The sequence below is a fragment of the Trichomycterus rosablanca genome, chromosome 7 (genome assembly GCF_030014385.1).
Source record: "Trichomycterus rosablanca isolate fTriRos1 chromosome 7, fTriRos1.hap1, whole genome shotgun sequence".
Lineage (NCBI taxonomy): Eukaryota > Metazoa > Chordata > Actinopteri > Siluriformes > Trichomycteridae > Trichomycterus > Trichomycterus rosablanca.
Window position 1 is genome coordinate 34,888,372 of NC_085994.1, and position 26,907 is coordinate 34,915,278.

The 26,907-nt window shown below is 39.2% G+C and overlaps 1 protein-coding gene across 1 annotated transcript in view; it reads left to right on the plus strand.

Moving 5' to 3' along the window:
- The window catches only part of pdlim2 (PDZ and LIM domain 2 (mystique)), a 75,497-nt gene extending 54,883 nt beyond the window's left edge, over nucleotides 1-20,614 (plus strand). The window contains exons 7-10 of the mRNA XM_062999302.1: nucleotides 4,189-4,310; nucleotides 15,407-15,546; nucleotides 15,998-16,109; nucleotides 18,134-20,614. Coding sequence (XP_062855372.1) covers nucleotides 4,189-4,310; nucleotides 15,407-15,546; nucleotides 15,998-16,109; nucleotides 18,134-18,326 — 567 coding nt within the window. The 3' untranslated portion in view covers nucleotides 18,327-20,614. The remainder of the gene's footprint in view (nucleotides 1-4,188; nucleotides 4,311-15,406; nucleotides 15,547-15,997; nucleotides 16,110-18,133) is intronic.
- The last annotated feature ends 6,293 nt before the right edge of the window (nucleotides 20,615-26,907 follow it).

A 26,907-nucleotide genomic window follows, 5' to 3' on the forward strand; every position in this document is an offset into this window, starting at 1 on the left:
CAGCTGTGCCAAACACACTCGGCAGCAATACATAACCTTTCTTTAAGAAAAAAGCACTTCTTTTGTAAAAAAAAGTCTGGGTCTTTTGTGGCTGCAGGCACACCAGAGCTCTGCTGTAACAAGTTTTAATTTTAAAGAACTTACAACATAAAATTAAACTTAGAACACAAATTCTGGAGCACAATACACCTGTAGTGAATAAACATAAAAGCTTGTATGTGGCATTTTGACATTTATACTTGTATATACACCGATGAGGCATAACATTATGACCACCTTCCTAATATTGTGTTGGTCCCCCAAAACAGCCCTGCCCTGTCGAGGCATGGAGTCTGACACCTTTCTATCAGAACCAGCATTAACTTCCTCAGCAATTTGAGCTACAGTAGCCTGTCTGGATCGGACCACACGGGCCAGCCTTCGCTCCCCACATGCATCAGTGAGCCTTGGCCGCCCATGGTCCTGTCGCTGGTTTACCACTGTTCCTTCCTCGGAGCACTTTTGATAGATACTGACCACTGCAGACCGGGAACACCCCACAAGAGCTGCAGTTTTGCAGATGCTCTGACCCAGTCGTCTAGCCATCACAATTTAGTCCTTGTCAAACTTGCTCAAATCCTTACGCTTGCCTATTTTTCCTGCTTCTAACATCAACTTTGAGGATACATTGTTCACTTGCTGCCTAATATATCCCACCCACTAACAGGTGCCGTGATAAAGAGATAATCAGTGTTATTCACTTCACCTGTCAGTGGTCATAATGTTATGCCTAGTTGGTGTATATGGGCTAGATGTGGGTGGCACAGTTGCCTAGAATGTAGGTTCGTCCATGGACTTCAATTACTTCCCACCTTCAAAAAATATGCATGAAGATGGATTGGCTGTTCTAAATTGTCCCTAGATGTAACCAACTGTGAGGGATTGGCATCCTGTCCAGGGTGTCCACAGGGGTCTCCCAGGGGTGGCGACAGACTCCTCGTGACCTTGATTGGAATAAACGAATAAACAATTTACTGGTTTAAACAGCATGTTAAGCTTTTAGAATGTAAAAAGAAGAAACTACAACTACCAAAGATTTATACATAAGTATGCCCATGTTTAGTTCACATCTTGCACCATAATACATGTTATACCTCATACAACTGAGGTACCTGAAGTAACAGACTGGTGTAGTGCATAGATTACCTGCGTGCTATTGTTACAGATGTTTGTTAAAGCAAGCATGGATGAGCTATTTGTGATAAGAAGACATTCTCTTTCCTCTGCAACTTGATGCACTCACTGATAAGGTCAAGATTTGTACAGAAATATCTACTATTCTTCGGTTCCAGCTCAGAAAATTCCAAACCAGTAATCTTTGTTCTATTTTTGTTAAAATGCACTTGAACAGTTCAAAGAACAGAATTAGGTGGCCACTGGGTTCTATTATACCTCCCAAACCCCAGCTCTCCTTGCCCAGATTCTTAATTTGGCTACATAGCCAACTTTAGGAAGGTTTAAGGTTGTGCCAGGAACACTTAACCCTAACCCTAACCCTAGAGTTTACATCTTTGCCCTGATCTAAATCCCGGGTCTATCAGGGCCAACAGTTTACTCTGTATTTACAGTACAAGTGCCAAGCTTTGTCCAGTTAATTCAAAATGAAACAGGTGGACTACCACCGAGTTTTAGAAACATCTTATAAAGCTATAATCATGCAAACAGTATACACCTTACCACAACTGGTAGTGCCACAGACTGTAAATTTCTGTGAATATTTAAAACAATTCAAAAATCGAAATCAAAAACTGAATCTGCATTAAAGGGTAAAATGGAAATTATATTAATCCAGGTGGCTTAAATACCTATTGTATTTACTTTTTGTATTTTATATGCCTTATTACCTGGGAACACTTAATAATAATGATATCGATCCTGCTATGTTTCATCCTTTGATGATCCTTTGTCTTTCTTGTAGATTTGTAACATTGTTGAAGCAAAAAATTGGATGACTTGCCACCAGGCGTCATTGTTTTGTTGTACATACTTCCCTCTAGTGGTCAAATGGCTTACTTGCGTTTTTTGTATGCCACGCTCGGTCTGTAGTGCCAACCAATAGGTACAGTAGGATGGAGAGCCCACAGTAGCCACGAAGCCACACTATACAGTGGATGAAAAGTCTACACACCCCTGTTAAAATGCTAGGTTCATGTGATGTTAAAAAGAACAAAACCAAGATTTCAAAACTGTGTGTGTGTGTGGGGGTCTATCAGCATGGTACATCTTGACTTGGCAATCTTCTCTGCAAACTTGCTCCAACTCTGTCAGATTGCGAGGCCGCCTCCTGTGCCCAGCCCTCTTTAGGTCACCCCACAAATTTTCAATTGGATTCAGGTCTCTGCTCTGGCTGGTCCATTCCAAAACTTTAATCTTCTACTGAAGCCATTCTGTTGTTGATGTGGAGGTATGATTTGGGTCATTGTTTTGCTAAAAGGTGAATCTACAGCTTTTTACAGCAGAGGTCTGAAAGTTTACTGGCATAATTGACTGATATTTGGAACTGTTCATAATCCTTAAAGCCTCAAAGCATAATGCTGCCACCACCATGCTTCACTGTGGGTATGGTGTTCTTTGGTCATGCATAGTATTGTTATTGCATCAAACGAACCATTTGTAATTATGGACAAAAAGTTTAACCTTTGTCTCATCAGACCAAAAATTAAGCCAGTCTTGAATGTTTTTCTTGGTAGGAATGTTCTGCAGCTTCTTTAATGTTGCTGTGGACCTCTTGACAGCCTCCTGGACCAATTTTCTTCTAGTTCTTCTTCCTTTTTTTTTTTTTTTTTTTTTTTTTTTTTTTTTTACTTTGCCATATTTTAGCCACTTGATGATGATTGTGTTCCATGATATATGTAGTGGCTTGGAAATTCTTTCTACCCTTCTCCTGACTGAAACCTTTCAACAACAATAATAATAATAATAATGCTATTACATGTCAGAAAATCTTACTAGAACAGCTGGACTTTATAGAGTGTTTATCACTGTCACATTAATTGATGGTAGGTGTGTACTGACTACTTGGTTCCTAGCCATATTGAATCTATGTTGTAATGAAGCCACAGATCTGACATTGACACCAGTGCCAAACATCTGGAAACAAGCAGGCTGTGTTTCTGTCATCTCGTCCCACATGCTTCCAGCTTCGATATAAATAGCAATCAGCAGTCCAGCCCTAACCAAACTGGCACGATAACTGCAGCATGTGGGTCAGCTCTGGTGGTATTTAGAAATTAAGTACAGAAATAGCTCACACATCTGCATTTAGACTGAAGATATGACTTTAAAATGGCCTTGTCGGAAGTTCAGTGATGCCTGGGTTCAATGCAGAGTTAAATGTGACCCCAGTTTACCTCAGGCGTGTCACGCAAGGGGTGTGTCCGAATAGATCAGTTAATCCACACTGAACACATCTCAGTTGAGAAATGAGGAGATTCTGGCAACAAACACAAAAACTAAGGCCACCAGTTTTACCAATAATAATTTTATAAAGAATGAAAATTAAGAAGCATGTGGAATTTGAACATTTGAAACAATGAGACGTGAGTGTTTGTTGGCACGGATGCTGAGGAGCTTTCATACGTGAGCAGAACATCGATATCCAATGACAGCGGGTGTTGTTATAAAGCATTACTCAGGATCATAAGCCGATTACTGATCCTTTAAAAGAGGATTAACGTTAATACCCTAATTGTTACAGATCAAATGGGGCAGGTGTGTATGGGTATTAAGTTCTGGTTAGTGCCAGGTCTGATCCTTCTTTGTCTGTTTCTTATTCGCTTTATATAGTTCAAAATGTTCTACCACGTTTGTAGGCACAACTGAGTAGAATAGCTTAAATAAAAAACAAACTGCATAAGCTTAAGTAATTCTACTTGTTTTACTCAAATGGGCATTTAACTACCACACAATTGGTTTTCAATTCAGACCATGGGCCTACTTTGTGACTATAACAGTCTTTGCTCCTCAAGGATGGCTTTTTACAAAATTTTGGAGTATGTCTGTGGAAAATTGGCCCATTCATGTTAAACAAGAAGATTTAAACTGAACTACCAAAAATCAAATGATCTCTCTTTTCTGTTTTGGTGATTTTTGCTTGTTCACTTAATATTTATACTAAAGATTTTTTTCTTGTTATTTTTTTTATTTTAGGACTTCTCCCCGATGGATTATCGCAGCAACTCTGTGTCCAGTCGAACCCCGACCCCTCCCGGACGCTACTCGCCGCTCAGTCCTATTGACCGGGACATTCCAATTTCTCCACGCCGTAACAGGTACACATGCACACGCACACACACAAACACTAAAGCGTGATTTTGTAAAGATCTTAAATAATGTTGCAAATGATTCATCTGATTCGTAAATCCTGTGAATCTCAGTTACAGGGTTTAGTTACAAATTACAGATCAGTGGTTATGTTACTGGCTTAGTGGGTAGCACTTACAGCAAAAAAGGTCCTGGGTTCGATCCCCAGGAAGGTTGTGTGTATGTGTGTGTGTCTGCCCTGCGATGGACTGGCGCCCCATCCAGGGTGTTACTGTGTGCCTTGCGCCCATTGAAAAGCCGGGATAGGCTCTAGCACCCTCCTCCCCATTACCGTAATTGAATAAGCGGTTGAGTGAGTGCGCAAGACTGGCCTTATGTGCTGGTAAGAAGTCAATGGCAAATACACCCTCCTTGGATTCAATTGGGGTAACCAGCAGCACAGAAAATGAATTGGTTTCCCTAAATTGGGAGAAAAAGGGGAAAATGCATAAATTAAATAGTAAAGAATATGACCATGAGAACACAGATGTCCTGTTTGATACTCATTTGTATTCAGAATTTAATTCATATCATAATGACTCATTTGCGTGACTGAATGTTTATCCAGTGATCAGATCCCATTTTGGTTCATTGCTTTGACTTCTTGTGACTGTTTCTTTACTCACACTTTCATGCAGACTGCTGTTTGAGGGTTTATTTTGGCTCTAATGCATCTGGGCTCTGTCTCCCCCTCAGACAAGTTAAGTTAAAACATGCCTGATGTTCCAGTCTGGACTTTTCATTCTTACATTCATATTTTCTTAAAAAATGTTTTTGTGTAACTGAAAAAAATTGCTTTACTTTTCCCCTTAGTTGGTCCTCTTTTTCTTTCCACACACACACACACACACACACACCCTTCAGCACCGCCTCTCTGTGCGTACTGTGCGTATAAGGTTCTCCACAATACCGGTTCGACCCGCCTCTTATTTGAGTAAGCCAATGAGATCCAGGCGAGAGTTACACCTTTCAGACTCTGCTCGGTCTCGCTTAAGTGCAGTCAGTGTCTCCATGCACTTGAGGTGAGTTAGGTGAGTTGGAAGGGGTGTAGGGGTGTGTGTGGTGAGATTGTCACAGAAGACTATCAGAGGTGCAGAGGAAGTCCAGCTTGCAACATCTGGTCTTTGTTTTTCTATTCTTGTGTTGTAATTTGAGGTAAGCATGTAACTTTCTTCTGCTGGTTTAACAAAGAGTAATGGTTTGCGTAGAAGAAAGGAAGACAGTTGATGGCAAAAACAGTCAGAAATCGTGACCATATTAATCTAAATTACAAGACTGTCACCACTTGTGTTTCTTGCAAGTATGTGAATGATTAATTAAGTCTACATTACATGGTGTACATTTTTCAAAACGTACATAGTATGCTTGAACATACACTGATCAGCCATACCATTAAAAAACCACCTCCTTATTTCTACACTTGTTTATCAGCTCCACTTACCACTTAGAAGCACTTTGCAGTTCTACAATTACTGACTGTAGTTCATCTGTTTCCCTGCATGCTTTGTTAACCCCCTTTTATGCTGTTCTTCAATGGTCAGGACTCTCCCAGGACCACCGCAGAGTAGGTATTATTTGGGTGGTGGATCATTCTCAGCACTGCAGTGACATTGAAATGGTGGTGGTGTGTTAGTGTGTGTTGTGCTGGTATTAGTGGATAAGGCACAGCAGCGCTGCTGGAGTTTTTAAACACCTCACTGTCACTGCTGGACTGAGAATAGTCCACCAACCAAAAATATCCAGCCAACAGTGCCCCGTGGGCAGCGTCCGGTGACCACTGATGAAGCTTTAGGAGATGACCAACTCAAACAGCAGCAATAGATGAGCGATCGTCTCTGACTTTACATCTACAAGGTGGACCAACTAGGTAGGAGTGTCTAATAGACACTAAAAACTCCAGCAGGGCAGCTGTGTCTTATCCACTCACAACAGCACAACACACACTAACACACCACCACCATGTCAGTGTCACTGCAGTGCTAAGAATGACCCACCACCTAAATAATACCTGCTCTGTGGTGGTCCTGTGGGGGTCCTAACTATTGAAGAACAGGATGAAAGGGGGCTAACAAAGCATGCAGAGAAACAGATGGACTACAGTCAGTAATTGTAGAACTACAAAGTGCTTCTATATGGTAAGTGGAGCTAATAAATGGACAGTGAGTGTAGAAACAAGGAGGTGGTTTTAATGTTATGGCTGATCAGTGTGTGTGTGTGTGTGTGTGTGTGTGTGTGTGTGTGTGTGTGTGTACATATTTTGTGGCATTGCCCTGACTATTTCCGTACAGTCCGCGTATCAACAAGATTGAGGTCAGACGTTTAGAAATTAGCTTTTCTACTATTCTAAAACCTCAGAAGATTTGCATGTTGGGTCATTGTCTTATTTGAATATTCAATTACAAAAGAGGTTGTTTAAGGCTGTGCTGGAGAATTTGGAGTCGTCTTAATGTTTGTTTATTATTTTATCTACTAAATGCTAGACACACTGCTTGACAGCAGTGTTGTTGGGTTTGATAGTTTCAGATTTCACATGTATTCCAACATCTTTAAGGGAATTTAAACTGTTAAGTCTTGCAGAATGAGACTAGTTTTAATGTAAAAACTAAGACTTAGTCTAAATATTGGATTTGTGGATATTGTTGATATTGTCCCACTGTGTAAAGAAGATTCCCACTTCAGTACCAGCATGTTTTTGTACTCACCGGTGATGCTCTCTTTTGACTAGGCAAACATTGTTTATCAAGGTCTTTATCAGCAGCCAGATAAAAACTGCAGATCAATAGAAATGTCCTAAACATCCCAAAAACATTCAAGTTATTCTTCATGTACAATGTAATTCTTTATACTGCACACTACTGTTGTTTGAATTTCTGGCCCGGCCTGCAGTGCTGAATGTAATCTACATGATCTTTATCTGGGACCCTGATGTACAGCATTAGAATCCCCAATCGCATTCAGAGGGGCAAGTAGGAAAGAAATGGGGCAGCATTGCGAGTGGTGGGTGCATCACAAGTTTAGAGGAAAGGTGGGAGTAAGAGTTGGTAAATCTGGATTCAATTTAGAGCATGTTTCACAAAATATGTTGTATTACCTTCTTGTCTGTATTTCTTTGTTTACCAGTCAGTCTTTTTGCCTAATCTGTGCACCCTTCTCCTTTAAAGCTGGATCTCATAAGCTGTTATTATTAGCTTTCTCACAGTTTCTCACTCTCACTGTACAAGGTTGTCTTCTCGTTCTTTTCCTTCAACCCTTTCAACAAACAGATCTTGACAGTACACACACAGACACGCTAGGTATTTCTACCTGTCATGCAGGTGTTTGGAGGTATCAACCACACCTATGTTATCAATCAGCAGCTTTATCTGAAGCAGCTGCAGCATGTGTTAGTGTGCACAGGGCTTTCAACACTAAAGATCTGCAGTTATGCTAAACACAGATGTGTTGTCCGTATCTTTTATTAGTATTATTATTATTATTATTATGGACTTTAATGGAAATAAGTAGCCAAAAAAGTGCATGATGTTTTGGTTTTAATATCATTTACATTTCCAACATTTAGTGGACACTTTTATCCAAAGCAACTTACAGTATACAGTCAATTGAGGGTTAAAGGCTTTGCTCAAGGGCTCAACAGTGGCAACCTGGCAGTGGTGGGGTTTGAACCAGCAACATTATGAATACTAGTCCAGTACCTTAACCAATAGGCTACAGCTGCCCTTCAGATTTTGTACTTCTATTTTTTTTTTTGTTTGTTTATGCATTTTTTCCCCTTTTTAGCATCCAATTGCTTGACTGTGTCATGCTTCCTCTTCACCAATGCCGATCCCCGCTCTGATTGAGGAGATCAAAGCTAACCCACGGCTAACCCTCCGACACATGGGCAGCAGCAGTATGCATTTTGTCACCTACACTTTGACAAGTGCAATGTGGATCAGCACTGTGTACGGAGAGACACACCCTGACATCACTCTTTTTCCGTCTCTGTGCAGGCGCCATCAATCAGCCAGCAGAGGTCATAATTGCATTAGAGAGAGAGACCATATCCAGCTTTAATATCCAGTACAGTAAATAGCACGACATTCGTGGTTCGTTGGAGCCCAAAGGTCGTTTTCTGGTAGGCATAGAGATGAAAGGATCTCTTGATAAAATCAGGCCAGGTGTGGGTAAATTTGGTGTGTGTTATTGTGACCTACACTGATCTACAACCGATGTTTCATGACTTTTGGTCCCACAAAACATCCTTCTCTCAGCTTTATCAAGGCAGATCTGTTAGTTTACACACTGGTGGTGTGCTGCTGGTGAATTTTGTGTTTTAGCAACTGGCTATTTGTTCCTACTGGATTGCTGGTAGCTTACTGGTTATATTGGTCTAATTGGACCCCTGTATGCTGTAAAAATTTACCCCAAATTACAACAGGCTGTGGTTTAACATGTTTCCTGTGCACAGTGCTGAAGTACTCATAAATTGCCTATAAAAAAAACTCACGTCACCTTAGTACTTACCCTCCTTTTACTTTAGTGCTCTAGGGGGCATGTGTGTTATGGGACGACCTACCAGATTTTTAAAAAGCCCATAATGAACATATAACAAACAGCAATTTAAAATATTAGTTCTATAATAATAATTCTTTGGATCATAGCCAAGGTCAGACAAAAAGTCATCTTATGCTAAGAGACAGTCTGTCCACATCCAGAAAACACAAGTAACACTGTCCACAGGCAAACAAGCTTTAAATCACCATTGTCCTAAAGGCGTGTAGTATCGTGTAAAAGGAAACTTTTTCTTTGTCCTTGTGATCAGCCACAAACTTCACTTGAGCTTTAAGGTGTCAACTTTTAAGCTTGGGCTTAACGGCTGCATTCCAATAAAGAAAGAAACGTCTGTATACAGCTTAAAGTGTTAATCACCTGTTAATTTGTGGCAAAGCAGTTTTGAACTGCATCTTTTCATCCATTTATGACCTTGGTGAGAGTCTATTGTTTAACGTATGTGTTATACATATATATCCCTAATTATATGTAATTAATTATAACCAGCATTAATTTGATTATTTGGTTTATACAGTAGCTGTATGAATTTTTCATACCCAGAATGTTTTTATACCTATAATCAATGTATTAAATAATGTAATGTAAATAATGTAAATAAAATATGTAATAGTTACACAAAGTAGCATGTTTATCATTCATCTACAAAAGGTGCAGAAATCATTAATTCATTATTAAACATTATTTATTAAACATTAACAGTGGGCACTAAAGAAACAGACATTAAAAGGTTTGTCAGGAAGGCATTTTATTATAATTTAAAATCTTTTTAAATAACCTGGCGCTCCACAGACACAATTGGCCATGTCTGATGAAGGTAAAGCCAAGTTGAACTACACCTCCTGGACACTACGACAAGTTAAAATTCACTGCTGACTGGGGAAAAGAAATGATCGGTGGTGGTGTCTAAGTCTGTGGACTTTTTTAGCCAGCATGAGTGTAGTGCATCCAGTGGAGGAATTGGAATAGGGAATTTTAAACGACTAAGAGGGGAAAATAAGTGGAAAAGGATTCTTGTCCTATTTAAGATCCTTTCTTAACACTGGTACTGGTAAGTGCAGGGATAACAAGTCCGACTCAGATTCGTCATGGACAGCAGAAATATTACATGTCCATCCAGCAGTGAGCAGGGCAGGGAGTCTGCGTTATAATGCTTGCTGCTGTTTAAAAGGGGGTATGGAAGAGTTTACTCTCAGTTGGAGAAAATCACGGTGCCATATGAAACCAGGAATCTTTGTGGTTTGATCTTTCTGAACTGTTTACTGTAAAATACAGCCTTAGGACTTCAGCAGGGTACCACTTGCAACACAATGCCAGACTGGTTGTGTTTACATGTATGGTGTAATCTGATCACCGTACTAGAACTAGTATTGGAATGCATTGATTCCACAAAGTCCACTACTGAAATCTGAATGCACTGTTAGTGTAAATGAAACCATGTTTACCTACGTATTGATTTGCAGCTGAAGCTGCATATATTTTCATTCGAAGCCAATGTACAACAAGGGTAATGAGTACATGAAACTCAAACACTCCACATGGAGTAAAGTATCAGAAACATGGAATGAAGGTTGTCCAGTACAGATAGTTTCACTTCACCGGCTGTATCGAATTTCCTCATTTAAGTTTTGTTTGTTCGTGATACTGTTTATTTACCTTCTTCATTAGATGAGCATGGACCAATAGTATAGCTAATACTGTATAGTGTATTAAATACTGATATAGCTGGTTTAACCACAAAAGAGAGCAAATGTTCCAGTTCCTGCAGTATCTGTGGAGTGTTACCTGTAATAGCGTTAAATTATCGCTGGCATGAGCGGCTACATTTCTCAAAGATCTCTTGTTGCAAACTGAAGAAAATGACTTAAACTTGTTTTCAAAGGAACGTGGCCAAGCGCTGATTACTGAATGTTAGTTTTTTCTGTACTGGGAACACAAAGACTAAATGAACGTCTAAATGGCTTTATTACACAAAAAAAGGCTTTTCTAGTTAAAGATTATTATCTAAGCAGTGACAGAGCTGATGAGGTATGTTCCCTCACACATACAGGATGCATTTGTTTTTAATTCATTTTATCAATAGCTTTATTCTGGTCGGGGTCACGGTTGGCCCGGTTCAACCAGAAACACTGGACAGGGTGCCAGGCTTTGGCCATTCCACCAAGAGCAGGAGCAGTAGTACAGTAGCTGTGTGCAAAGCTAATACTGTAAGTTTGTATTTAAATCAAGAATACAGATGTTCTTAGCCATATGAGTAGCAAATTAGTTTTTTATTTCAAGCTTTTAGTCTAGGCTTATAATATAGGTATTATATGTTAATCACATACTAAAACATTTGCAGATTAATGACTAATTACAATTACGATTGGTACATTTTTAAAGGTAGTTACACCGATCAGCCATAACATTAAAACCACCTCCTTGTTTCTACACTCACTGTTAGGAGCACTTTGTAGCTCTACTTTTTTAACCTGCTTTCCCCCTGTTCTTCAATGGTCAGGACCCCCACAGAGTAGGTATTATTTAGGTGGTGGATGATTCTCAGCACTGCAGTGACAATGACATGGTGGTGGTGTGTTAGTGTGTGTTGTGCTGGTATGGCCTAAAAAGTATGCAGAGAAACAGATGGACTACAGTCAGTAAATGTAGAACTACAAAGTGCTTCTATATGGTAAGTGGAGCTGATAAAATGGACAGTGAGTGTAGAAACAAGGTGGTTTAAATGTTATGGCTGATCGGTGTATGCAGTAGTACAGGACCATGGAACGCATTAACAAGTTTCCCATACATCCTTATGGGAAAAAAAATACCTTGAAACTTAACGTCTTTTAAACTCGATGCCACTCCTAGAAACCAATTGACGTCGAGTTTCAAGGTACCGCTGTATATTATTTTTCTCATTGATGTGGCTGCATAGATACACAACAGTTTTTGTGCTGAATAGAATGATGCCGTTAAACTAGGTTAAAGGTCGACCGCAAGACACTTAACAAAGAAAACATTCTATGTACTGTATAGCTTAAGAGCTATTAATAACTTCAGGATTGATAAACTCAGAAAGCTTGAAACGTGTTGAGGTTTGAAAAGAAACAGAGCATCGTCGTCATGACGTGTGTGCTGTGTGAATGTAATGCTGGGATTTCCCCAGTCTATAGATTTCATCACGTATTTACAGTGGCTTGCAAAAGTATTCATACCCCTTGAACTTTTCCATATTTTGTCACATTACAACCACAAACATAAATATATTTCACTGGAATTTAATGTGAAAGACCAACACAAAGTGGTATACAATTGTGAAGTGGAACGAAAGTTATACATGATTCAAAACATTTTTTACAAATAAAAAACTGAAAAGTGCGGTGTGCAAAAGTATCCAGCCCCCCTGAGTCAATACTTTGTGGAACCACCTTTTGCTGCAATTACAGCTGCAAGTCTTTTAGGGTATGTCTCCACCAGCTTTGCACATCTAGTGACTGACATTTTTGCCCATTCTTCTTTGCAAAACAGCTCAAGCTCAGTCAGATTAGATGGAAAGCGTTTGTGAACAGCAGTTTTCAGATCTTGCCACAAATTCTCGATTGGGTTTAGGTCTGGACTTTGACTGGGCCATTCTAACACATGAATATGTTTTGTTTTAAACCATTCCATTGTAGCCCTGGCTTTATGTTTAGGGTCGTTGTCCTGCTGGAAGGTGAACCTCCGCCCCAGCCTCAAGTCTTTTGCAGACTCCAACAGGTTTTCTTCCAAGATTGCCCTGTATTTGGCTCCATCCATCTTCCCATCAACTTTGACCAACTTCCCTGTCCCTGCTGAAGAGAAGCAGCCCCAGAGCATGATGCTGCCACCACCATATTTGACAGTGGGGATGGTGTGTTCAGAGTGATGTGCAGTGTTAATTCTCCGCCACACATAGCGTTTTGCATTTAGGCCAAAAAGTTCAATTTTGGTCTCATCTGACCAAAGCACCTTGTTCCACACATGTTTGCTGTGTCCCCAACATGGCTTCTGGCAAACTGCAAACGAGACTTTTCTTGCCACAAATTCTCGATTGGGTTTAGGTCTGGACTTTGACTGGGCCATTCTAACACATGAATATGTTTTGTTTTAAACCATTCCATTGTAGCCCTGGCTTTATGTTTAGGGTCGTTGTCCTGCTGGAAGGTGAACCTCCGCCCCAGCCTCAAGTCTTTTGCAGACTCCAACAGGTTTTCTTCCAAGATTGCCCTGTATTTGGCTCCATCCATCTTCCCATCAACTTTGACCAACTTCCCTGTCCCTGCTGAAGAGAAGCAGCCCCAGAGCATGATGCTGCCACCACCATATTTGACAGTGGGGATGGTGTGTTCAGAGTGATGTGCAGTGTTAATTCTCCGCCACACATAGCGTTTTGCATTTAGGCCAAAAAGTTCAATTTTGGTCTCATCTGACCAAAGCACCTTGTTCCACACATGTTTGCTGTGTCCCCAACATGGCTTCTGGCAAACTGCAAACGAGACTTTTTATGGTTTTCTTTTAACAATGGCTTTCTTCTTGCCACTCTTCCATAAAGACCACATTTGTGCAGTGCACGACTAATAGTTGTCCTGTGGACAGATTCCCCCACCTGAGCTGTGGATCTCTGCATTTCGTCCAGAGTCACCATGGGCCTCTTGCCTGCATCTCTGATCAGTGCTCTCCTTGTTCGGCCTGTAAGTTTAGGTGGACGGCCTTGTCTTGGTAGGTTTACAGTTGTGCCATACTCTTTCCATTTCCGGATAATGGATTGAACAGTGCTCCGTGAGATGTTCAAAGCTTGGGAAATCTTTTTATAGTCTAAGCCTGCTTTAAACTTCTCCACAACCTTATTCCTGACCTGTCTGGTGTGTTCTTTGGACTTCATAATGCTGTTTACTCCCCAATATTCTCTAAACCAACCTCTGAGGCCGTCACGGAGCAGCTGTATTTGTACTGAGATTAGATTACACACAGGTGGACTCTTTTTAGTCATTAGCAGTCATCAGGCAACTTCTGAATGCAATTGGTTGCACTCAGAGAAAAGGGGGCTGGATACTTTTGCACACCGCACTTTTCAGTTTTTTATTTGTAAAAAATGTTTTGAATCATGTATAATTTTCCTTCCACTTCACAATTGTATACCACTTTGTGTTGGTCTTTCACATTAAATTCCAGTGAAATATATTTATGTTTGTGGTTGTAATGTGACAAAATATGGAAAAGTTCAAGGGGTATGAATACTTTTGCAAGCCACTGTATAGTCTGTGCTTATGGATATCTGGCTGGTTGTGAGGTTTAAACAGAGCTCGTTGCTTTGGTATGTGTGCTGTATGGAGCAGAAACAATGTCTGCATGCTGGTTATTGCTATGGGTTATGAGGTCACTACATTTCGAGCTCTCCCACAGTTCTCATTTTCTCTGGCTTAAACACACACATCACACACACTGCAGCTATATTGTTTATTTTAGGAATATGAATTTTCATTAGAAGTGACTTTTTGCTGTAATGGTTTACATTTTCTAAACAAAGTGTCAGTACTGCAGTACAGATAAAAGCTCAGTGTTTAATGTGAAAACACTGGTGGCCTCAAAGCTGTGCATAGAATCATGCATCTAACTCGGCATTCAGACTGGCAGTGAAGCAGCGTAACAGAGCCCTGTTGCCATTTAGCAAACAGTACAGTAGCAATGCAAAGTGGGTGAAGTTGGCGATGCGAACAAAGTTTAGCAAACTTTTTTTTCCTATTTATTTGTCAATTTATCCTCCGCTTCTGTGGATCCCTGATTGCATTTGAGGAGGATATATTGCTGCTCATGTGCCCTCCAACGCGTGCTCAGTCCAAGCGGACCCCTTCTTTTACACCTTCTTTTGAACCGGGGTGTTCAGAATCTCGGCGCTGGTGTGCTTGCGGAATATCCCGCTGCATCACCTGGGCACCAGTTGTGGTAATTGTGCCTGCTAGATGGCACCCAGCCGTCCGGTAGCAGTGCCGAGATTCGAGCAAAGTTTATTCTTGCAGCCATAAAAATGTAAATGAAAATATAAAATGGACCCACAATATAAAGACAAGATCTAATAAGCAGACTCATAATACAAACATAATACCAATCATGCTATAAAATGACACAAATGTGTTAAACATGGCATTAAAATCCACACAAAAACTGGATGGGAGGGAATATGATTTGCTATCAAATTGTTTTTTTCTATATGGTCTGTAGATACTAGACAGTAAAGTACTCTGTACTGCCATAGCGTTTGTTTTTAGTTTTTGCTTGGTGTCAGTAAACCATGGCAGCCAAACACCTGTGAACACAGGGCAATGAGCAATCTGGGTGACAAGTGGTAAAATATCTGCTGGTCTGAACGTTGGGTAAAATATGTTCTGTTTTATGAATCCTGGTTTGTACATCTCTTAACACAAAATCAAAACCATGCGTTTTATAATCGAATCACCCTAAAAACAAGGCCCTTGGTCTAAAAGTTCCATTTCTTTTTTTCTGTCTTTCTGTGCATTAGCTCAGACTTTGCGATGCAACGGTTCGACCGGGACTCTGAGGTGTACAAGATGATTCAGGAGAATAAGGAGTCGCGTGCAGCTCCTCGTCAGTCCAACACCTTCAAAATGCTGCAGGAGGTGCTGGAGGCCGACGAGAATGGTAAGAGACACAAACGCTACACATGCATACACTAAATAGACAAAAGAATGGTTCAGTTATTTCATAAATATACCTCATAAGTCAATAGCTTAACTATAAATATGCTCGTCAGATATACATACAGCAACATAATTGTTCTTTACTTGCTGTAGAAGGTTCTGGAATGTCACCCATTATTATGTTCAACTTCACTTGTTGACTGTGCTGTTATAAATAGAGCTAGTTTGACTGCACCTATTTACACCCTGCATGGAACAGTGATCTTGCCAAAGTTGGGACAAAAACCCAAACTGTCATTACCAGGAAAATGGTACAACACCAAATGCTTTCCTGTGCGGAATTGAGCTTTTATTTCTTTTGTTGGTTAGTTGTTTAAACGGTGAACATGAGCTGACAGTATTGACAGTTTCTAATTTTTTAATTATGGTTCTGTTTTTTTTTTTTTCCACAGAGGCTGCCATCAGGTTTCCAGGGAGACTATCGCCGAGCCCACCGAAACCTGACACGTCTGGCGGCGGAGTCACAAAATATCACACTTGCGAAAAATGCGGCAACAACATTGTGTAAGAAGTGTGAACTCTCTACAACCTTACATTTAGTACTTTTCCACACTTACACACTGACCCGCATGACTCTCCGGTCATAACATGTAGAATTAAACACCAGAACACACTTAAGTCCTGTCCAGGCTTGCTGTGGTGAGGTGAGAATTTGCTTGACTTAATTAGAGACTAATAAATGGGTAATGAAGCGCACAGGGAGGGGTCAGCCTCAGGGTAGAGCCGTTCTCATAACCTCAGTTTATTGCTTTATGTGTGAATTGGTGCACTGTGTGTAGATGTGTGTATGATGTCAAAATATGAAGTGTGATGCTAGAAGATATGAAATGTTCTTGGGTGCATTAAGTAATTTATGAGATTTAAACATGACCACCTTTCTGGATGGCTTACACCTGTCTGCTTCAGGGGCGCCATACGATGGCTGACCCTGCGCTCTGACCCCAGCTTCCAAACAAGCTGGGATATGCGAAGAAAGAATTTCATTGTACTGTACAACTGTATATGTATATATGACAAATAAAGTCTATCTACATGTAGTAACATAAGTACAATTTATTTAAAATATAACTATATATTTATATTTTTAAATGCATTTTTCCTCCAATTATGTCTTAATTTAGTCATATCTAATTACCAGATCACATTTTGCTTCCTCTCTACTGGTGCTGACTTTCCACTTCTGACCGAGGAGAGCCGTAATTAACACACGCCCCCTCCGACACGCGTGCAATAGCCGACCACTTCTTTTCACCTGCATGAGGCAAGCTCATATGGTGCTCATTATCGCATATAGAGAGTCATGCATCACTCCATTATTCCCAGTCTGTGTAGGTGCCATCGATCACCCAGCAGAGGTCATAATGTCATCAGTTATGAGGAATCACATATGGCAATCCCACTCGCTGATGAGCCAATAATCATCCATTTTTTTAAGTGAGACATTTTGTCCATGATTTTTTACATGACCCAGGCAACACAAACAATATATCTTACTCTATCTGCTCTGCACAATCTGGTCCTACTGTGGTTTACAATATGTAACACAAAGCCTCTATGAAGGGGCGTTTACATACAAGTTCATTATGTGTTTGTGTGCCTGTTAAATTTATTTAATTTTTTTTTCCTGCGACCCATTTTTTTTAGTTCGTGACCCCAGGGATTAAAAACCCTGCTTTAGACAAATATTGATATTGTTTTGTGGCTCTCATTTTATTTGCTGTTTTTGTGTTTTCTACTTGTTTCTTCTTTGTTCTTGTATTTTTTTTATTTTTCATTTCTTATTCTGTTTTTTCTTAACATTTTGTAATTTCTTGCCTTTTTGTCTTTCTTCTCGTTACCTGTTTTTTTTATTATTATTATTATTTATTTATGTGCCTGTTAAAATGTAATATTATTATTTTTCTCTGCGACCCATTTTTTTTAGTTCGCAATTTTAGGGATTGAAAAACCCTGCTTTAGACAAATACTAATATTGTTTTGGTGATCTCATACCACTTTACCCATAATTTAAATGTTTCCTTTTTTAAATTTTTTCCTTACTCTTTTTCCTTCTTATGTGCCCTTTATTTTTCATTTCTTTATTTGCTTATATTTTCTTTGCTGTTTTTTGTCCTTTCTGCTTGTTTTTGTCTTGTATTTTCTTTATTTTTCATAATTTATTAATTATTAATTTCTTGCCTTTTTCTTTTTCTGTTACCTTTTAATTTTTTACTGTCTTTTCTTTCTTGTTATTTCAACTCTAGTTATTTTGCTTTTTATTTCCTTTCTATAATTCACATTTACACACTGGTTTAACTTTGTTTCTTTTTTTATTCACAAATATGTTTTTAAACCAAAACTGTTGAGGAACTGTGTTGAAACCCTCTTTCCCGGCATACTTTCTGAGGGTTTAATGTTTTTGGGGATCTTACTCACATCCCTTCCCCTCCAAGTATATTAAATAAGAAAAAACTTGAATATAAAAATGAAATATTAGTTTCTATTCTCTGTACACTTGTCTGATCAGCGTTTCCATTGTTTCTGTGCAGCACCCAGGCAGTACGGATCATAGACGGTCGCTTCCGCCACCCTGAATGTTACACGTGCTCAGACTGTGGCCTCAACCTGAAGATGCGTGGTCACTTCTGGGTTGAAGAGGAGCTATTCTGTGAGAAGCACGCTCGCCAGCGCTACCAGGGACCCGGAGCCGGCTACCGCCACCCCATCTCACCTAATAACTGAGACCTTAGCACCTTCGCTCCCGCCCTTTCTTAGTTAGTCCATGTCCGGTGTCCTTTCAGCCCTGGAGGCAGAGGAAGGATGGCATGACTTCCCAGGATGGGCACTGCTGTTTAGCTGTTGACTCTGGGATGGCACAAGGGAGGGTTTGGACCCACATACATGCAGATGATGTCATTTGAAGAGTATTGTACACTTTATTCCACCTTACTTGCCAATTCTTTACATTGTATTGAGCTTTTTGTTTCCTTCACATAGCTTTACTCAGTGGATTCTTATAAACACGGTTTTCTTTGGTTGAGTTTGACTGAACTGTAACAAGCCTGCTCTTTAATCTGGGATCTGCTTCACGTCATAAACATACACCATCAATAGTGCACACTGGACCGGTTTCTGTGCTTTGTTTGTGTGTAAGCAGTTAAAAACAGATGCACAATCTAAAGTTACACCCACAACGTTTCTAAATATAAGATGGAATGATGGGATGAAATGCAGGCAGAGGTAGTTTTTTATCACATCTTTCACTTTCTGATAACAGGTTACTTTAGTGTGCATTATCCTACTTATACCATGGCCAACCACCACCACTCATAACTAAGCAACAGATAATCACATTAAATAGGTACTAAGTTTTTAGTTTTGTCATTTTTATATTCCTTCACTCAGCAAAAGACGTAAAATTTAAAGTTGGTGTCATTCAAACAAACATTTGCCCTTTCATCTAAAAATCACAAGTTTGGACCTAAACAAATTCAAACCTCAAAAATCCATAGTAGCAATCTAGGAGAACAGAAGCACTTCTTTATTTATTTTTTACTTTCTTTGTATTTTTTTGGACCATGATGTATATTAAATTAGCAATTTGATATCAGATTTATTTCTTATTTTGTATTATTACAATCAGATTGTAAAAAAAAACAAGAACATGTCACAAACAATAGATTCTTTTTTTCTTTCCTTTTCCTTTATTTTTTCCTTCTTTATTGTTTTTTTTAAATCTCATTTTGTTTTGTACCATTATTAGTAATTAAATTAGCAATTTGATATCAGATTTGTTTCTTTTTCTGTATGATGAGCATCAGATTGGGGAAAAAAAACAAGAATGTCACTTTTGTTTTCTTTATTTTTTCATTCTTCATTGTTTCATTCATATCTCATTTTGTTTTGGACCATAATTAGTATTAAATTAGCAGTTAGATAATAGATTTGTTTCTTTTTCTGTATGATTAGCATCAGATTGGGAAAAAAACAAGAACATGTCACATAATTAAAGAAACTGATTTTTTCTTTCTTTCTATTCTTTTTCTTTATTTTTTCCATCTTCATTGTTTCATTCTTTTTCATTTTGTTTAGTACCATAATTAGTATTAAATTAGCAATTAAATATTATATTTGCTTCTTATTCTGTATGATGAGCATCAGATTGGAAAAAACAAGAACATGTCACATAAACGAAGAAATAGATTCTTTTTTACCTTTCTTTTCTTTTCTGTTTTGTAATTGTTGCTTTCTTCCTTCCTTTTCCTTTACTGTTACTTGCAGAGTTCCACACCCCCAAAAAAGACAACCTGGTAGCATGTCATTTAAAAAAAAGTATTAGCCTTTGCTTTTGAAAATGTTATATTAGAAACCCAACAATACAGCCATTTAAGGCTTGGAGAGTCTGTTTTTATCAGTTTAATCATGGCCATGGTATAAAAACAATAAAATGAAGTTTGGCTTTTCTTACTCTATGCATTCATTATTCGAAGGTGTTTCGGGTGATTATGTGCCTTATAATCCACATTGCAGCTCAAGAGTATTTTCCTGTTCATATATGCAAAATCATTCTTTTACAAACATGCATTTTGATCAGGGCTGATCGGACAGCGATTCCTGGACTATGATAGCGTACCAGCCGAGTTACATTCCACCCCAAAGCCTCTGAAAGTCTCTGCAGCCCTGATCTAGATGATCCTTCATTAGCTTTTCATTTATTTCTTATTACACAAGGGAAATTGTATATCAAAGCAATAATATGAGTAATCTATTAGTGTAAATACAAGTGTTTATGATGTTTATGATGGATTGGACAAAGGTGCATGTTTCAGTGCATTATATGTTGACTTGTGTGTCGGTGTGTGTTAATGCTATTATTTGTTTGGAGTACTTCATAAAGGGTGGCTTATTTTCATGAACAAAAAAGGAAAAAAACTCCACATCTGGTGAATTGTTAACATTATATTGCTGTTTGTATTATTACCTGTGCTTTCATTTTTTTTTCTTTTTCAAATATATTATTTACATATTAATGGTTGTTACGTTTATTATTCGGGTGAATTTTAAAATAGTAATAATAATAAAAAAGCTTTAGGGGGAAAATTAAGATGAATTATTTTAAGATAATATACAATATACTGTGTATATATATATATATATATATATATATATATATATATATATATATATATATATATATATATATGCTTTAATAAAATGGGTCAAACAATCAAATTCCAGAACGTTCAAAATTTTAAATGTTTTTTATTTAAAGCTCTATGTTGTTGGTTTTATTTAAAAAGTAAAAAAAATAAATAAATAAATAAGCTTTAGGGGAAAAAATTGTATTATATTAAAATAAAGATTTTAGGGTCATACAATATATTATACTGTAATATACAGTATAAAACGTATATTGTGTGTTTTTACATATAGTGCTATGGCGTTTATCTACCGCTAGATGGGGCGATTAACTCATAGCTTCATATACGTACACACAGTGGATTCAAAAAATATTCACTCACCTTGACTTATTGCACACTTTATTGTGTTGTGATGAATGATTGTGCACTTAATCACAACTAATTACTTGCACAATAATTCAACCATTTGTAGAAGCTCATTTGGCAGTAATTACAGCCAAGCTTTATTGGACTGGATTGAGAAATGTGAGAATTTGTGAACTATGCATGCTTAAAACAGAGACCTCGTTATTAGATTTTATTGTGCTATTATCAGTTTTTCTTACTTTATTTACTCACTCGAGTTATCCCAGTGCTGCGGTTTCTATTGGCTGATGTACTTTTGTCCATGTTTACAACTCCATATGTGAGCTCAGACATCACTGCAATCAATCTTTTCCCAGAAAGCCCAGTTGAACCCTGGCACTTTGACTCCAGTTAAGGGCAGGAACTGTGCTTCACTGCATGAGCTAATGGCTGTGTAATCAGATGGTTGTTACTGATGAAAAGCAACAAACTCCCCAATGGGACGAAGTGACTCCTGTAGCCCCGGGTTCACAACACTTAACAACCGACCTGAATGAGGCTGGTGGCACTACTGACCCTTTACCCGGCTAAACGTCTCTCCGCTGCTGAAGATTCTCTAAAGCCTTTTTGAAAAATGATTTCTTAAATTAAAGTAATAGAATTATTTTGATTGTATGTATGTTTGATTGATTGTCTAGTTTAGCCTGTATCTTTAGAGTTATCTCAATTAAAAAAAAAATCAAAATAAACAGAGCGCAATAACATCTCGACCACTAGGCGGCAGTGTTTCTTAACTAAAACATAACTCAAAACTCTTTGTGAATACAGTCTAGAGTTGAGATGAAGCAGATATTCTTTTATCCTTCGCCAGCATCGTTATGAAACATTCACAGAGAACTAGTCATGTATTTATTGGCTGTCTGCTAGTTATTTTGTGCCCAGTGACATCAGAGAACAGTTATTACAGTTTAAAATACAAAAACCAAGGGGAGGCACGGTGGCTAAGTGGGTAGCACTGTCCCCTCACAGCAAGAAGGTCCTGGGTTTGATCCCCAGGTGGGGCGGTCCGGATCCTTTCTGTGTGGAGTTTGCATGTTCTCCCCGTGTCTGCATGGGTTCCCTGCGGGTGCTCCAGTTTCCTCCCACAGTCCAAAGACATGCAAGTGATACAAAATTGTCCATGACTGTGTTCGATATAACCTTGTGTAAACTGATGAACCTTGTGTAATGAATAACTACCGTTCCTGTCATGAATGTAACCAAAGTGTAAAACGTGACGTTAAAATCCTAATAAACAAAACTACAAAACCAAAATCCACATTAATTTAAAAAATTGCAAAGAAAGAAAAGCAGTGATCCAAGGTTTCCTCCCAGTCTAGTCGTATCCAAATGCCCAATCGCATTTCACCCCTTCTGCTTCAGCCCTCAACTCCTGACCAATAAGGGACGTAAATAACACACGTCTCCTCCGACACACCTGCAGTAGCCAGTCGTTTCTTTTTACCTACGAGTTCATATGGGATTTGTATAGCACACAGAGAGTCATGCACCTCTGTTTCATTATGCAGGCATTATCAAACAGCCGGTTATGAGGAATTTTATTTGGTCCTTTCTAAAACCCATAAAAAAGCTAAATATTGTCCATTCAGGCACCTGGCTGGCTGATAACAGAGCTGAGATTCAAACTTACCTGAATCTCAGCAGTGATGGGCTAACATAGACCACTGTGCCATCCACGTTATTATTATTGTTGTCGTTGTTTCCTTTATTACATTTGCTGCTGTTATTGTTATGTTTTTTGCTAATTTTACATGTATTTTTGATCATTTCTGGTAGGCCTAATTCAGCTGCTGTTTTACATCAGTCTACCCTTTTGTTACACTCTTGCCCTATATTGGCCCACTGACTTATTTTTGCTCTCACACTCTTCCTTCCTTTTGTCTTTCTCTCATGTTCCTTCTTGTTCTAGTCCACCTGGAATGGGCTCCAGATGTGGAACGGAGGGAGAGCTCGCTTGAGTTTTGATACCAGAGAGAGAGCGAGAGAAAGAAAGAAAAGCAAGAGAATTTTGGAACAACTTTAAAGTTTGTCTGGATGCTATTAAGTACAATTTGATGTAATGTGCAGTTTCAGGACGTGACATTTTAGAGGAGAAACTGTGCACCAGATGAAGGTTTGGGGGTCTTACTGTGGATTTGTCCTAAAAGCAGCACTGTACTAACTACTATATTGTGTCCTAAAATACATAGTACCATAGATGTGAAGATTTCTTTTATTTATTTATTTTTATCCTGCTCAGGGTGACATTGAGGTCGGGGTTGAGTGCAACCTGGAAACACTGGCTGTGAGGCAGGAATAAACCCTGGAGAAGGTGCCAATCCAACCCACAACACACCTACTCTTTCACTCACTCACTCACTCCTATTAAGACGAAATTTAGAGCAAGGCCATAGCCATTAAACATTGGTGGGGGGGACTAAATCAACAGTGGGGTGGGTGTGTGTGGGGGGGGGGGGGGGGGGGGGGCTGGCATTGTAAAACATTACTGACATATTAACAATTAATAGGAACACTGATCCTAAATAAATGCAAATCTAGTGAGTGAAATATGTTTGTTTATAATTTTACATCAGTATATTGTGTGTGCTTGGGGGGGCATTTTGAGCATATGCGAATATATATTGTGATTATGGCCTTGATTAAGACTGTCCAGTCCACATAGGGCAATTTTGGCAGATAATTCAATAATGCTGCCTACCTTTGTAATTTAAAAACTTCAAAACAACACCCCAAAGGGATGCTGGTGATCCGGGAGGCCAATTAAGTACGCTGTACCCAATTTTATGTTTAAAGAACCTGTTATATGATCTGTAAATAAATGCACATGGCCAGCAACAGTACGCTGTAGTATTTAAACCATGCCTGACCAGTAATAGGGAGGCCATACATTAATTCATTCATTCATTGTCTGTTTAACTATTGCTTTATTTGATTAAGGGTCACGGTGGGTACACTTTATTGGGCGAAAGAGCATAAGGAAACTCCTGAAAAGGTTGCCAGTTCATCACAATGCAAACACACACAAATTCACACACTTTCACCTAAGGGCAATTTAGTATCTCCAACTAGCCTGACTGCACATAGGTTAAGGGTTAAGGGCCTTGCTCAAGGGCCCAACAGCAGCAAACTGGCAGTGGTGGGGCTTGAACCAGTGGCCTTCTGATTACTAGTTCAATACCTTAACCGCTAGGCTACAACGTCCCTAAAAAATTACTACTATTATTTACAATTCATTTACATTTTTGGCATTTAGCTGATGCTTTTATCCAAAATGACTTACAGTATGCAGTCTAAGCTAATTGAGGGTTAAAGGCCTTGCTCAAGGACCCAACAGAGGCAAGTTGGCAGTGGTGGGGCTTGAACTAGCAATCTTTTGGTTACAAGTCCGGTACCTTAAGCACTAGGCTACATTGTCCCTATGTCCCAAATTCAATGGACATAGTTTATAAAGATATTATCCCATGATCCTATAGATCCTGTGAGGACCCACAATTCACACTGCACTGTCAGGACAAAAAACAAGTCATAAAGTCCAATATACTATGTGTATATCACTGCGAATAATTTGTATTTTAAGATTCTTTTTTTTTTTTTTAATGTGTTGCAGGTGCCACTCAGGTGGTGCAGCGGTGAAACACGCTAGCACACCAGAGCTGGGATTTCGAATACATCGTATTGATTGGCTGTTGTTCACAGGGTGGGACAAGCCAGACCAGGGTTCCTCATAACTGGTGCAAATGCGACCTCCACTGGCTGATTGATTGGCGCCTGTGCAGAGTTGAGGAATAATGCTGATCAGGGTGTGGCTCTTCCTACACAAAGCTGATCCACAAATGAACTCGCCTTGTGCAGGTGAAAAGAGGCAGTCGGTACTGCGCACGTGTCGGAGGGGGTGTGTGTCAGTTGCGAAGCTCCTCATTCAGCAGTGGAGGGTTGTATCAGTAGAGGTGAAGCGTAACACAATCAGGGTAATTGAATATGACTAGATTAGGGGAGAAAATTGGGGGGGGGAAGTTGGAGAAAAAGAACACAAAAAAGTGTTGCAGGTATAACATTAGAAATTATTTTATATTTTCAAAAATCTATAACACCAATAAGGTAAACATGAAATGTAATAGAATACCTTGGCTTAATGTATTTTCTGGCTTAAAACTAGCTGACCACTGACTTTGTAAGGAACCAGCACCTTGTTATTAGAAAACCTCCATATGTGGTTTGGGACAGAGCCACAACCTAATGCTGTAATAACAAGCGGCTCTGCTACTATATTAACTGAAATACAACTGGTCCTTTGTAGGACCTGGCCGTCCTCGCGTGTCTAAACATGGCATGAAACCCTCACCTATCAGCCTTAACCAATTTTCTCCATCATTTTTTTCTCTCTATCTGCACACCTTTTTAGATTTAAAACACTGCTTCTTTTAACAACATGCAGGCTAGTTTTCCCACTTCCTCTGCTTCTGCTATATGAAAGGGATCTTTATGCTTTAAATAAAAAAAGCTAAAATAAAATAAAACTGTAGACAATGGTGTACTCATGAAAATGTGTCCATGTTGGAAGTTTAACACTATCAGCTCATAAATATCAGTCTAACTAGTTCCATATGCAAGCAAAAACTGATGGCTTCTGTGAACGTGCTGAGGTAAAAATTTTTCTGCCCTTCAGTTTGATCTAATGACCAACAGAGAGTCTTGTTAAAGTCGTGTGCTTTTTAACATTGTAGTAATTGCTTTAAAGATTGAAGTAATTAGTGTTTGGGCCATTAGCTAAGTCTGTATGAAGGCTAGGCTAATCCTAACTGTGGAACTGCTTATTTACTCAAACACACTGTAATAACTAAGGAACTACAGGATGAAATACCTTTGATTGGCTCTTGTTTGGAGGTGAATAAAACAAAGCAACACTATATAACATCTATATTTTTAGAATGCAAATAATAAAGGCTAGCTGCTATTGGCTAATGTCCTGTTTTTGTCACAAATATAACATAACATTGTCTGTAGCTGATCTTTTAGTTGATTAACAAACCTAAAAATTACAATAATATTAATAATAACGACTAAGTTATAAATAAAGACTTAGTTGAATACTGACCTTAATTTATTAATTTATTTTTATTTATAGAGCTGTAAGTGACACAGAGACAATTTTTCTTCTAAACAACAAGTAATGGAGCACTCCGGTGGTGCAGCGGTAAAACATGCTAGCACACCAGGGCTGACATTTCAAATTCGTGGTTTAGAATCTCAGCTCTGCTATACGGCTGGGCTGGGCGCCTACATGAACAAGGCAATTATGACCTCTGCTGGCTGATGGATGGTGCCTGCACAGAGTCGAGGGATAAGGAGGATCAGGGTGTGGCTCTCCATACACAAAGCTAATCCACATATGAACTCGCCTCGTGCAGGTGAAAAGATGCAGTCGGCTACTGCACGTGTCGGAGGGGGTGTGTGTCAGTCTCGCTCTTTTCAGTCAGGACCTGCAAAGTCCACACAGAAAGGACCCGGACCACTCCACCTGGAAATCAAATCCAGGACCTTCTTGCTATAAGGCGACAGTGCTGCCCACTGAGCCACTGTGCCAACTTATGTTGGTACTTTCCTGTAGTACATGTGTTGAATGCTGCAGACGGGCAGCATTGAGGCCTGAGTTATTTTGATAAGGGCCAACCAGTTGTGGTCACTTGCAGGCAGCCATAGTGAGTACCCACAATGGTTAGAGGTATGGGGAGGGACAGACCACAAAACTGGGCAGCCAAGACTTATTAATGCCAGAG